At 37.3% G+C, this 12,890-nt stretch overlaps 1 protein-coding gene across 8 annotated transcripts in view; it reads right to left on the reverse strand.

Moving 5' to 3' along the window:
- Positions 1-12,890, reverse strand: part of TENM3 (teneurin transmembrane protein 3) — an 844,329-nt gene that overhangs the window by 80,082 nt on the left and 751,357 nt on the right. For all 8 annotated transcript variants that reach the window (XM_058420808.1, XM_058420807.1, XM_058420806.1 and 5 more), the window contains 5 exons: positions 12,031-12,245; positions 5,368-5,578; positions 4,734-4,835; positions 4,394-4,588; positions 2,917-3,117 (listed from right to left, as the gene is read on the reverse strand). In XM_058420808.1, the coding sequence (XP_058276791.1) occupies positions 2,917-3,117; positions 4,394-4,588; positions 4,734-4,835; positions 5,368-5,578; positions 12,031-12,245 (924 nt within the window). The remainder of the gene's footprint in view (positions 1-2,916; positions 3,118-4,393; positions 4,589-4,733; positions 4,836-5,367; positions 5,579-12,030; positions 12,246-12,890) is intronic.

Genomic DNA, 12,890 nt, shown 5'->3' on the forward strand with positions numbered 1-12,890 from the left:
GACAGAGGGAACGTATTAATTAGAAGCGCTACGTTATAATTCAACACGTGAAGAATAAGAAAGGCGAAATGTTTGAAAGTTACATCGAAGGAATTTACTGTGAAAGACATTTTCACGTAAGGTTCAACAGAACAGAGAGCACAGAGTTTTATTTCTTTGCTAATGCTCTTTCAGTTAGCCGCCAGACTTTAGTGATGTTCAAGTGCTCACAGCTCTTTAGCTAGCTTGAGGTAATTTTCAAGCATGCTGCCTTGTGGTCACATGTCTTAAGAGTAACCTTTTGTGTCTGAGATTATAGGGCACTCAGACCTACCAGAAGTTACACTGTACTCACAGTGACGAAACAGATACCTGTCGTGACTGAAAATCTAGAATGATGAAATTCAAATTAGCAAGGTTTCCCCTCCGTACTCTTCTCCCTGCTTTCTTTCAAAGCTAAAATGTACCATTTCTGACACATTTTTCATTATAAAGAATCAGCCTTAGTGAGACAAATTAGCACTGTGCTGACACACTGACACATCTGTAAAGTATAAAAGATCATTTTACTCTTTCACTTTGAGTAAATTTGTATCAGTGACAGCTATGAACAGTCTGGTTTCAGTAACACTTTGTTAAAAAAATAAATCAACATACAGCAATTTAACTTGTCATTTACATATAGTAACAAGATCTTGTATCTGAGAGAATAATTGAAAAATATGTTAACTGCCAAAGGTAGTCAAAGGCCATACAGCACATATTAAGTCTCAGTTAATACAAGACAATAATTTACACTGCCAGATTTTGCATTTACCATTTTGGTTCACTTAGTCAGTCTCCAGCAAACTTCTGCTAAGCAGAAAACAGAAAAACAAAGAGATACAATACAGCCTAAGGGACTTGTTTAGTTTCTTTGGCATACTGTAGCCATACAGCTGTAGCCATGTATGGTTCACAGAAATGCTACATTTAGGGGTTTTTTTGTTTGTTTGTTGTTTTTTTTGGTTCTGGTTTTGTTTTTTTTTTTTTCTTGTAAAAGACAGCAAGTAGTTCAGTAATAAAAGACCAAAATTATTTTTAATAGCAAAAGAAACTTGCATTCAGTGCAAGAAAGGTTTCCAGATTCCTGATCAACTGTGTTTTTCTCCCTGCTGTCTCAAAGTGCTGTGGAACATTAAACGCAGTATCAAGAAACTGAGACATTTCCCGTAAGAAACGGCCCAAAACCTTTATGGAGAAAGACAGCTGTAATTTCCCCCTCCTTTCCCCCACCCCATCCCCCCTCAACTATATAGCATTTTATGTCTACTTTGAATTGAATTTTTGATTAAAAGATGCAAGACGTCTTGATTAACTTCAGAGTCACAAAACATCACTGCAGCTCTGAGAAACAAAGGTTTATTTCTCTTCAATCTAATCAATTTTTCATTAGGGTGAAGGTGTTTATCAGCTTTTAGCACACTAGCTTTGAGCAAGGTGCGTCAATCTTTGTAATGAATTTAATAATTAGAGTTAATTTAATTGAAGTGGAATTGAAGGGCTAATTAATGGACAAACTTCTGATGAAGACAGAGGAAAGCTCTGCTGATTCCAAACCTATAAAACCCTCTGACGGAAATAACTCATTCTTTTCTTCATCTAACAGCTTAACAACATGTTTATGGGTAAGATTTACTTTTTTTAGTGTACTCCACTGAAGGTCATTTTACACAGCTTTAGCAAATAATCTCTGTATGTTTTTAGAAACATTCTTTTCTGAGTCTGACACACCTGAGGTATTTGAAATCAGCAACATCTTATGTTGTTTTAATGACAAATTATTCCATGAAACATAAGTAAAAGATGGAGCATAACTGGTCATCAAAAGAAGCATAGGGGATGTGTCAGTAAATAGGGAATCCATGTTTTGCCTGAGAACTAGACAGGGTCTAATACAAATAGCCATTTTTAGTGCTAGAAACAGAAAAGGATTTTTTCTTCTAAACAAATTTCACAGAAGACAACATTTTCTTCTCTTTGTCACTTTTTCTTGCATGTTTGAAACTCTATCACTCTGGTATGCATAAACCATTATGAAGTATCACAGATCCTGGTCAGGAAGTACATTTGTTTTAAAAAGATGGTTCCTCATGAAAAAGTTATATTTATTCATAAGCTGGCATAAACCCAGCTAGCCCATGTGTTCAGTTTTCATTAACAAAACGTCTGAGTTCTTAGATGAACTGCTTTAGACAAATACATGTCTCACAGTTAGACATGATTTCTTTTTTGATATGTGGCTACCAAACAAGATTCTACAAACTCATATTTGTCAAAAAGCTGCTGTCATACCTCATAAATATTTAGATTCTGCTCTCTGTGCTAGTACCTCTAGTTTTCTCCTTTTGTTTCTAAGCTCACTCTATGGTTTTAATAAGCTCAGTTCTGTATTTCAAGAAATTCCTCTGCTTTCTTCACTCCTACCAACTCCTTCCACCCTGGCAGCCTGCACCCTTGAGAGCTGTTTAAGACTCATTCTTGCTTTCCCTCTGCCTTCAAACTTGAATGCTATCTGCTTTTCAGGAAAATTACCACAAATTAGCTGGAGAGATTCTCAAAATGGGAATGTCCCTGTTTTCTCTAGTGTAATTTTAAGTTTTTAAGTAGATGTATTAGGAAATATCCATATCATGCAAAGAACATTCTGAACTTGCTTCTGAAATACCTGAAGCTAGCAGATGAAGGCAACTAAAAGTTACAAACAAATACATTGATTTTCAAATCCTTCAACCTCATCAATTATTTTGGCCTTCGAATCAATTTACAGTTCATGCTGAAGTCAACTCAAAGAGATCAATCAGCTCAGCAGGTCAGGTCCTAACACAATAATGTCATTAAAATGCTGCTACTCAAGACATCAACATTTTATAAAATGCCAGTGCTTTTAACTCTTACCATTGGAGCAATCTGGACCTGTCCAGTTGGGGTCACAGGTGCAGCTACCACTTTCTTGAAGGTAGGTGCCATGACCAGAGCACTGGTCAGAGCACATTGTCTTCAGGATTTCACAGTTGTTGCCACCCCAGCCCGGGTTGCAGTGGCACTCACCGTGGATGCACACACCGTGGCTGGAGCAGGCTGGGTCCAAGCAATCCGCTGCAGGGAAATGTGAAAGATCAGCTTAAACCTGTCAATCCTAACAACAATAATCAACCCACAGGTGCTAATGGCACTTTTGGGCTTAATTGTAACACCTTATGAAATAGGCAGCATTGCACCCATCTTGAAAGTAAACATTAATAGGCTGAAGCTGAGTTCACCTTTCTTCCATTGCAATGAACGAGGAAAAGACTAAGTGGACTAAAATCTCTTTGTGCCAGCCTCCATTCTCTGGCTACAAGGTAAATCACTCTTTGTCATAGCTCCCTTTCACATCACTTCCTGATCCAGTAAATTTTGTGCATGCACATAATTACAGGTTACCATCGAATCAATGGATAATCTTTCAAGGTTGGATCATTTTTCTGAATTACAGCAAGATTGGCTTTGGGTCTTGGGCAACTGATCTTGACTCTGCCTGATCAAAATGTAGTAAGTGTTGGACTCTCTGCAGCACGGTTTCCTGGTACAACTGACCTAATCCACTGCTATATAGTTTTGACAGCTCTATAGGACTCCCAAATTGTTTCAGAAATGTTTCAGAAATGAATGAGTTGCATACTGTCTATCTGTCTTAATTCACTTGTGCTTTAGATGATGAGATTTAATTTAGCAATTTGACTCAATAAAATGTTACACTTGTAGGGTCAATGGTCTGAAAATTTAATTCCAGAGACTTAATTGCATTGCTTTGTGTGTGGAGATCAATAAAATCAATTTGATTGGGGAAGAAAATAGCACTTTTTACTCCCTAAAAAAATAGAATGGAAAATGGACCGCATTTTGCAGCATACCAGAATGAATATTATTATGCACATCTTTGGAATACAAGAATAATGCATCATTCTCCCCTCGATGCATTCGAATCAGCACTTTCCACAACCTGGTCAGTGGAAAAGACTACTAACAAGTGCAATAAATTAATGATTACTTTATTCTTGGAAAATTCAGTAAGGATTCCTATGTACGTGTTTCATGTGTTTTCCTCTTAGCTGACTTTAGCCAGAAAAAACCCAAACTTGGCAAGCAAAAATGTTACATGCACGTTACTATGAATTTTCCCACTGCTTACTTGAGAATAGAGTACAATAGTTTTGTAGAATTCAGTGATACTAGTGATTCCAAAGCTTGATTTGTAGTATTGTAAAACGATTTTTGAAGAAACAGCGTTAGTGCATAAGATCTAAATCTAGAAAAAATTATAGAGCTGGATGTGCCAGCTGTTAACCTGACCAACAACAGCTGGTGCTGGCGTAAGTATTTTCTCATTTACCTTCTTCACAGTTTTCTCCTTTGTAGCCAGAGTTGCAGGCACAAGAGCCCATGATGCAAATGCCCCGTCCCCCACACTGGGGATCGATGCACTGACTCGTAGGCACGTCACACTCGGTGCCCTTCCAGCCACTGTAACACAGGCAGCGTCCTTTGGAGTACTGCCCATTGCCACTGCACAGCACTGGGCAGGCTGCTGTGAAACAGAACACAGCAGAACAATCAAAATAAAGATCTTCACCAAAGCTTTATAAAAAAGAACATCTGAAATGTTCCTTTTCTGATGTATTTGTCTTCATGCTTGCTTAAAGTGACTTGAGAAAAGCATTGGGTTGATTTACCTCTTGAACAATCGGGGCCCAGAAACCCAGGAAAACAATGGCAGGATCCAGAAACACATTCACCGTTACCATGGCAATTTCGGGGGCATTCCACCACAGACTCTAAAAGGAAAAAGAGAAGGATAATTCACAGGTGCCCACTGCATGAAGTACCTATCATTTGAGCCACTACTAACTGACAGCTTGTTCTTGCTCTGAGAAGTGTTTACATTTGTTTTGTTTGAAGAGCATGAATAGCTGTGATTTTCTACTGCTGACGCCCCCGGTATCTTAGGACATTATATTCCAACAAAAAGGCTAAAATTGTAAGGGTAAAACTATATGAGCTCCATACTTAAAAACTAGTCCAGTGCCATTTAATAAATACTTCAAAACAGTACCCTCCTTTCAAGCACTGTTTCGCTACATGTACTTATGCCTTAGACTAAGAAATTAAAATCCTTATGCCTTAGATCAAAAAATTAAAATATACACTCCATGTTTTTTGCTGAGTAGCACAAGAAACACATACATTGCAAACCTGAAAAAAGAAAAAAAAAAGTCAGGTCATTTAACTACGAAAACTAATCTACAAATTCCTAAAAAACATGACCCCAAGCTAGCATTTCGTAAGAGCTTTAAAGATTGTGCTTACCTATAATTATGGTATTAAAAGACACCTGCTCTGCATTTTTCCCATCGTTATAAAAGGCCAGGTGCCAGATGCCAGAATCCAAATACTGGATAAAACCTGCCTCGTGGAGACTGACAGACCTCGCCTGCCGTCCTGCTCGCTCCGACTCCAGCAGGTTGCGTTGCTCCCTTGCAATCAGCCGGCTGCCATCCAAGAGCTCCACAAAGTCATACTGCAACGAAACACAGACGGGAGCTTGACAAGTCACAGAATGACCATGGCACCACCCTGACAATATGCTTATATTTAGACCAAGAGCTTCCTTTTGGAGCAGGGAACCAGGAGCTGAAACCAACCCTTTCTTATTTCTTTGCTCCTTGCTAATCATTCAAACAAAATTACCAACTAGTTCTCATGCTTATTACAATGACTTTTTCAGTAAAAAGACAGTGAACCCATTACATACATTGGGTGAAGAAAACAGCAGGTGAAATGAGTCTGCATTCATGACTGGCACCTTAACTACAGGTGAGAGCTAACTTTCAAACTGTTACATACATATGGGCTAATAATAATAATATCCAATACCAGTAATCTACTTTCCTTCATTTAATTTCAGAAGAAGGATTAACCGCTCAATCCCCCTTTTATACAGTCTGGAATTCTGGAGGAAGGAGAGCAAGAGCTTTACTTCTCATCACAGAAGCTCAAAACAGGAGATGGAAAGCAGAAAACCTTGCAACTATCAAAAATTACAAACTGACCAAGCCCCATGGTACCTCAGGTCAACTGTATTTTAACAACTACCATGGGGCTTGGAAAAATGTAGCAGCATCTCTGCTTCTAAAACAAGCAAACTCACAACACAAGGTTTTATGTACGTTATTCATGTTTATGCACCTTAACTAGGGCTAACGGCACCTGGAGAGCTAAAACTGCTTGAGGCCCTACACTGATTTTACACTATCTGGAGTCTGTTCTCATGGCTTGAGAGTTGTCTTCTGCCTGGTGAACATGTAAAGACCAATACCTGTAGAGCAAAATTAAACAGGTAGGAAAATTGAAGAGCATTCTTGCTTATGGTAGAGGGTTTCTGCTTTTACTGCTTAGACTGTTCAAAGTTTTCACTTCTACATGTTTATCATATTAAGTGAACTGTAGTATATAGACCTTCAATCTTTTCACATGTTGAAGATCTCTCGCAAATGAAATTACACCCAGGGGTGTATTAAAGTAAAGGCCAGCATGTGGAACTACTGATTCACCTGAGCTGGGATAGGATCAGTTCCCAGGACCAGAGAATTAGTGATTTTACATCCTGACTTGTGACCTTCAGAAACGCCCCCTACGACAAAAGAAAATACGATAGCCTTTGTCCTGGAAGAAGGGTTTAAAGTATTTATGTTCTCTTATTGAAATTGCAGGCCAAAATTCACTGGTATTGTAAGATTGCTCCTCCCCAGTAATCAGAGTCATCTTCCCACCAGCCAGGATGTGAAGGAAATGCATAGTTAATACGACTCTATCAACACCCAAGACACTTTTCCAGCTATGTCTGAATGAGCAGAATAGAACATAATGTGATTAGGATGCGCAGAAGCCAGCGCCTCGGCAGCTTTGTATGTACTGCACCACATGGAAATGAATGCGATCATTTTGGGAGAGCAATTATTCAAAACCATTCAACACTCTCATTTGTCAGAGAATTAAATATTTATCTTATTTTGTGAGAGAGAGAAAAACAATTTTGGCTTTTTTTCATTCCTGCCTCTCTGGTGGTTTCACTATGTTTAAAAAGTGAAGGCTCAGAGAGCTCTGAGTTTTAACAGGTCGTACACGGACATTAGTTGTGACTTTGTAATTTGTATATGGCAAGAGACCACTTTTGTAGAAGGACAATTTCAGATTAAAACTGTGTTTTTGAAAGAGGAGCAAGTGGTTACTCAACTCGATTGGCCACTAATGGCCGCCAAGCACAGTACAATTCACTATTTTGTATTTGTAATGTAATAAGAACATATGCTGTTATCAGAACGCCATTTTAGATTACACTTAAAAAGCCATGTAGAAGGGAATTTACTGTTCATTCTATCCCCCAGCAAAAAACCAATAATTGATCTTAACTAACCCTTTTAAAGGCTGCTTTTTTATATTTGGGACATGGCAACAAAAAGACTAGAAAAACAATTATCGTCATAGGCAAAACCATACCAATTTTATTTTCCCCCAGTGAGGATAAATTAATTATATTGAGCCCAAATGTGATGATTTGTCCTACTGTTCCATACAGTTTTGCTTTAAACCAAAGTCTCTTTTTTATTCTTAAAAATCTCTTTAAATAAACATATTGATTCTCTGGCTGCAATGGAACTGACATTTTTTAAAAGTGTCACAAAGACTTTCAGGCTTGCATTGATTGGGTTTTGAATGGACAGCCACCGTCAATTATTTCTGGTTGATTTATTTATGATTCCCCAGAAAGAGAACTATGCATCTCAGATCAGTCTGTGACACACAAATAGTAGCTGTGCTTGAGACTAATTTTGGCACCTAAAGAGAATACAGCAAAGCAACCAAAAACTCTGTCCTGAATACGATACATCAAACCATTTCCTATATACCACATCCCTATTATTTTGGATTATGAGACAAAACAAGAGTTAAATTTTCTGCATTCTGTTATTGTTTATAATAGAATTCTAAGTGATTGATAAGAATAATTTATATACAGTTCATCATATTACAAGACAAGAGTGTAAACTAAGATTTCTTGAGATCTCTCTCAAGCTTATTTCTATCATACTTTTATTATGTCCCCTGCAATGGTAGGATAATTGGCACCAGAAGTTGTACAGTTAGGGACAGAAATTGACTACAGTGTCCTCTTGCTGTCAGGTTTTAACTGGGTACAAAAAAGAGGTGGATAAACAGGCAAAGGGTACAGGAGAGAAGTGGAGAACAAGGTGGCAAATGTAAAAGGCAAGTTTTGCATTACAGTCACAGGTGACAGTGGAGAGAAGGCAGACATTGGTAGAAATACCAAAGGTGTAAGGAGGGAGCTAGAGAAAATTGTGCTGTGTAGTTACACATGTAGGGTATCACAGGCATATGAGCAAAGATATTGGAGGAGGACAGGTGACAAGGCAACTTTACAAATGCCGGCAGAGTGCAGGAAGTAATGAGTTCGCTATGATTTAACGTAAGATCTGAAAATTCAGATACTGACGTCTGAGAAACAAGCAGCAGTTGTTCATTTGCATAAATTTTGTTATTAGCACTTGTCATTCTGTGACTAGAAGATAAGGGCAGATAGCATTCAAGAGACACAGACATGAAGTGATATGTACGAGTGAGATCCTATTTTTCAAAGTCCTCATGAAACAAACCCTAGTTTTACACATCCAGAGATGGGCTCTAAGCCAACTTTTGTCATTACAGGATGAGATCTTTGAGCTATAGTGACAGATTATGGAAATATGAAGTTGATAATTAAAGAAAAAAACCAAAAAAAGCAGACATTAAGGCACTGAACGAAACCATCACAGTTAAACACCTCATGTTCTGCGCTGTTCTGGTCTCCACACCTTTAAAAGACTGCATTAAAACTGGAGAACATTCAGAAAAGGATGACCAAAGGACTGAAAAATCTTTCATGAAAAGAATGACAGAAGTGACTGGAAAAAAATACAACTCACTGATAACAAGACATATCCATAAATCAAGGGTGGCATGGAGAAGAAATTAATGAGAAATTCTGCCCTGCCTATTCCAAAACACCACCAACAGTGTGTCAAACAGAAGCTACTGCCTCAACACACACTGAGAAGTTAAGTGTGAGATGTGTAGTTAAGCCCTGCTGCAAATGTCACTGATGCTAAAAGCTTCCATAGATTCAAAGGTGACTATGCAAATTCACAGGAAAAAATAATCTATCAAAGATTTGTAGACAAATCAAAGACAGCATCTTTGACTCAGCAAAATCCTTCAGCCTTAAAACTCTGGAGGCCAAAAGCATATTGTGGGAAGACTAACTACAGTACTATCATGCTGCTTTATTAATCTCTGTGTCTGCTCATGGCCCCCATCACAGACAGAAGGCTAGATGGGCCTTTGACTCAACTCAGCATGAGTATTCATGTGTTTGTCTGCTACGTTCCTGTGACACTTGGAGCCGCATCAGTGAGCTGCCTCGTCTCATGGACAGGATGGAAGTGAAGGATGGAGGTGGAATGGAAGGATGCAGTGAAGCCAAACATCAGCGGTTAGTCTGTCCCTGTTACCTATGTCCAGCTTGCAGTTAGGAACTTTTGTCAGTATAAGCCATAAGAGTTAGGGGACATGGGAAGTAAGAAAGCAATAAATGGACTTAGGTGCTTGCATTCCCCTCAGTGTTCCAATTCATTAGATGTCTTTTTGCCAAAAATACCTTATTTTATTTACATAAGTTACTTCAGTTAAATATGTATTTACCAGAATGAGTTGTGTCTTTATCAAAGTCCCGTGTTACGACTTTGTCGAACAAAGTCCTCAACTGTCAAGATGTATTTCGCTCCATTTTTTTTCCCCACATGAAGGAGCATGGTTGCAAATAAAATCCCAACCACTTATTGAAACTGCATTTTTAGGAGATTACATACATGCTTTATCTCAGGCACTTAAACTGGACATCATTGGGTTCAAGGCCATATAAACATTCTGATAAACCTGTACCCTTGGGAAACTTTAGCAGCCTTATAAGGTCACTAGGGCACTGATAAGTAAGCATCACTAATTTTTCAATGTATCAAGTGTCAGTCAATGGTTTGTAAAAAATACTCTAATTATATACCAGGCAAAAAATAGGACAAGAGAGCCTGACCTATATCCTGGGAACAGTATATCCAAAATGTCAAGCAGAACTCACATACGATTCTTTCTGTTGTATCATACTTAAACATTAGTAAGAACTTGGGAGTCTGCGTAACACAGAGGACAGGAAACAGATTTAGTAGTCTCTGTGTTTTTGGATAAAGGGCACTCCTATTTCAACCTTTTGACAGGATAAGGAATCAAGTAAAGATCATTTTTTAAATAGACATACTTACTTGCATAACTTCTTATGTAAATACACAGTCTAGACCAGCTTCTTCAGTTTTATTCATTCTTGCCACACATGTATTCCCCTAACTCCTATTACTATTGTTATCATTGAGATGGCATTTGTATTCCGAAGCCCTATTTCAAATGGCTGATAACTTTCTGAATCAATTTTCTTTATGCTAGAATTTTGTGTGGTTGTTGACAGCCTGAGGGTAGGTGTTCATATGTGAAGGTCTGAAGAAAATCCATTTAATCATTACTATGAAGATCAAACTTTTCAGTAAACATGAGTGCACTTCCTGCATTCAGTAAAGTGTACTTTAATGGAAACTAAATTACAAAATGAAGTTATTGTAACGTTGCTTGACTTTAACTGCTTTACTGACCCTTCCTCTATTGTTTGTGACTGTTGAGTAGGTGTAATAATTATTAATATATTAGTAATATATTTCTATGTTGTGCATATTTTAAAAGTTATGCCTGAATAAAAAAAAAAAACAACTCCAAAAATTAAATAGCACAGTAGCATGAAAACAAAAATTAAAAAAAATGGGTCTGAATTAAAATGTATGAATTTTACAGCTATGGATTTGATGTTACAACTGTGTATCAGATGTAATCAGTAAAGCTTTGATAGAATTATACCATTAGGTTGCTATACTTAGATTTGTGTCCGTGGCAAATCTGTACACTCAAAATAAAGTCACTGAGATGTTTCTCCAAATGAGTAGAAGAAAATGAGCTAAAATACCAATTCAGGTGGAGAAATGGATCTGAGCCAGCACTTGGACAAATATTGTACTGAAAGAAATCTAATCTTGGAAGGTATTAAATCTTTCAAATAATATAAATACAATTGATGCTAAAATACCATCTGAGGCGCTGATTCTCCATTTCTCCTGCCAATCCATAAGACTATTCATTCTTTTATCATTTAACTGTTCTATCACTACGGATAAAAAAGTGGGGGTTTTGTTACTAGGAAGTGTGACAATATGCAATAAAAGGGTGTCATTAGAAATCTTCTGAGGGGCAGAACAGAATACATCCTCTGGGACCCTTAAGAACAAAGTTTCAAGATGCTATATGCCTAGGGAAGACTGCCACTTTTACAACCCCAGCTCCATGTATCTTTGCAGATACATACTATGATTTTATTTAGTGAGACACCAAGCTGTAAATACTGTAGTATTTGCTTGTTTTCTTGTTTGGAAATTTGGTTAGTGTGCTGTTTGTAGAACTCTCATCCCACCTTATGTGTGGCCATAAGATTCTATATTAGTTTCCTTAGGTTTTTAAAGATATGTGCATATACTAAAGAATAAAAAAAGTGCCTATATATTCTGCATGAAACAACTCTGTATCTGAAGCATCATTAGCAGGCAATAGAACAGCTCATAAGTAAGAATACCCTGTACCTCCATTCTAGGTCTCAACGCAGGGTATTACAAATGTTCTGGTCATCAGGTATCAAAAAAGTATAAATAGTAAAAATAAAAATCAGCAAAATGGAAAAGAATGTAATCCAGAGGGAGCAAAAAGATACAAAAGATACAAGATCACGGTTTTCAATAATGTGCTGCTTTTGACGCAAGCAGTTCTCACCTGAGTGTGTGAAGGTGGTAAACCTTTTCGACCATATACTCCAATCAATGCATCTTTCTGAAGGGATATATTGAATTTTAGAAATTGTGGCTGATCAATGAAGAGTTGTGATCTCCAAAATATCCCAGGGGGCACTTCTTGTATCGCTCTTCGGCCTATATCAAGTTCTCCAGAATCTATAGTGTTGTTTTCTTGCGCAAATCCTCCTAATTTTCCTGATGGGATAGAATAGTAAGAACATCAAAAATTAGTGTTCCTTTCTGGATTTCAATCATCCTTCATATATATCTTCAAATATTTAGAATTACTTCAGAAAAATGTTACCTGAAAAATCTTTTTGAATAGAAGATCCCAGGAATTCAATGGTTTGGAAATAAAAAGGCAAATGTACCACAAATACCTACATACTAAAAATGCTGCAGCATCCCTAAGGAGGAGCATTAAAAAAGGAAATGGTTTAGAATCTATATTAAACTATTCTTTTTTTTCCCTAATATTTTAACAGGGGTTTCTCAGAATAAAGGCTCACATAAAAAATAAAAAATTACAACAAACAAACAAACAACAATAAAAATCCCCCACCAAAATGCAGCATACAGATTTTAAGAAAAATAGATACATAAACACAAGTAGTCAACAGAATGAATGTAATCTTTTCTACATTAAATATCAGAGCATTTATTCAATACTATCAAATGCTACAGCTCTGGTTACCTATTTTTGCTTTTGTGTAAGCAAGCAGTGCCGTATTTAAGCTGCTGGCATGTGAAGGTGAGTACAAAGAAAAATGGAACTGTCATTATACTCTTGGAGTTTGCTGTGTTTTTACCAATTTGTATTTTTTTTCATCAGCTTGTCTA

The sequence above is a fragment of the Hirundo rustica genome, chromosome 5, assembly GCF_015227805.2.
Source record: "Hirundo rustica isolate bHirRus1 chromosome 5, bHirRus1.pri.v3, whole genome shotgun sequence".
Taxonomy (NCBI): Eukaryota; Metazoa; Chordata; class Aves; order Passeriformes; family Hirundinidae; genus Hirundo; species Hirundo rustica.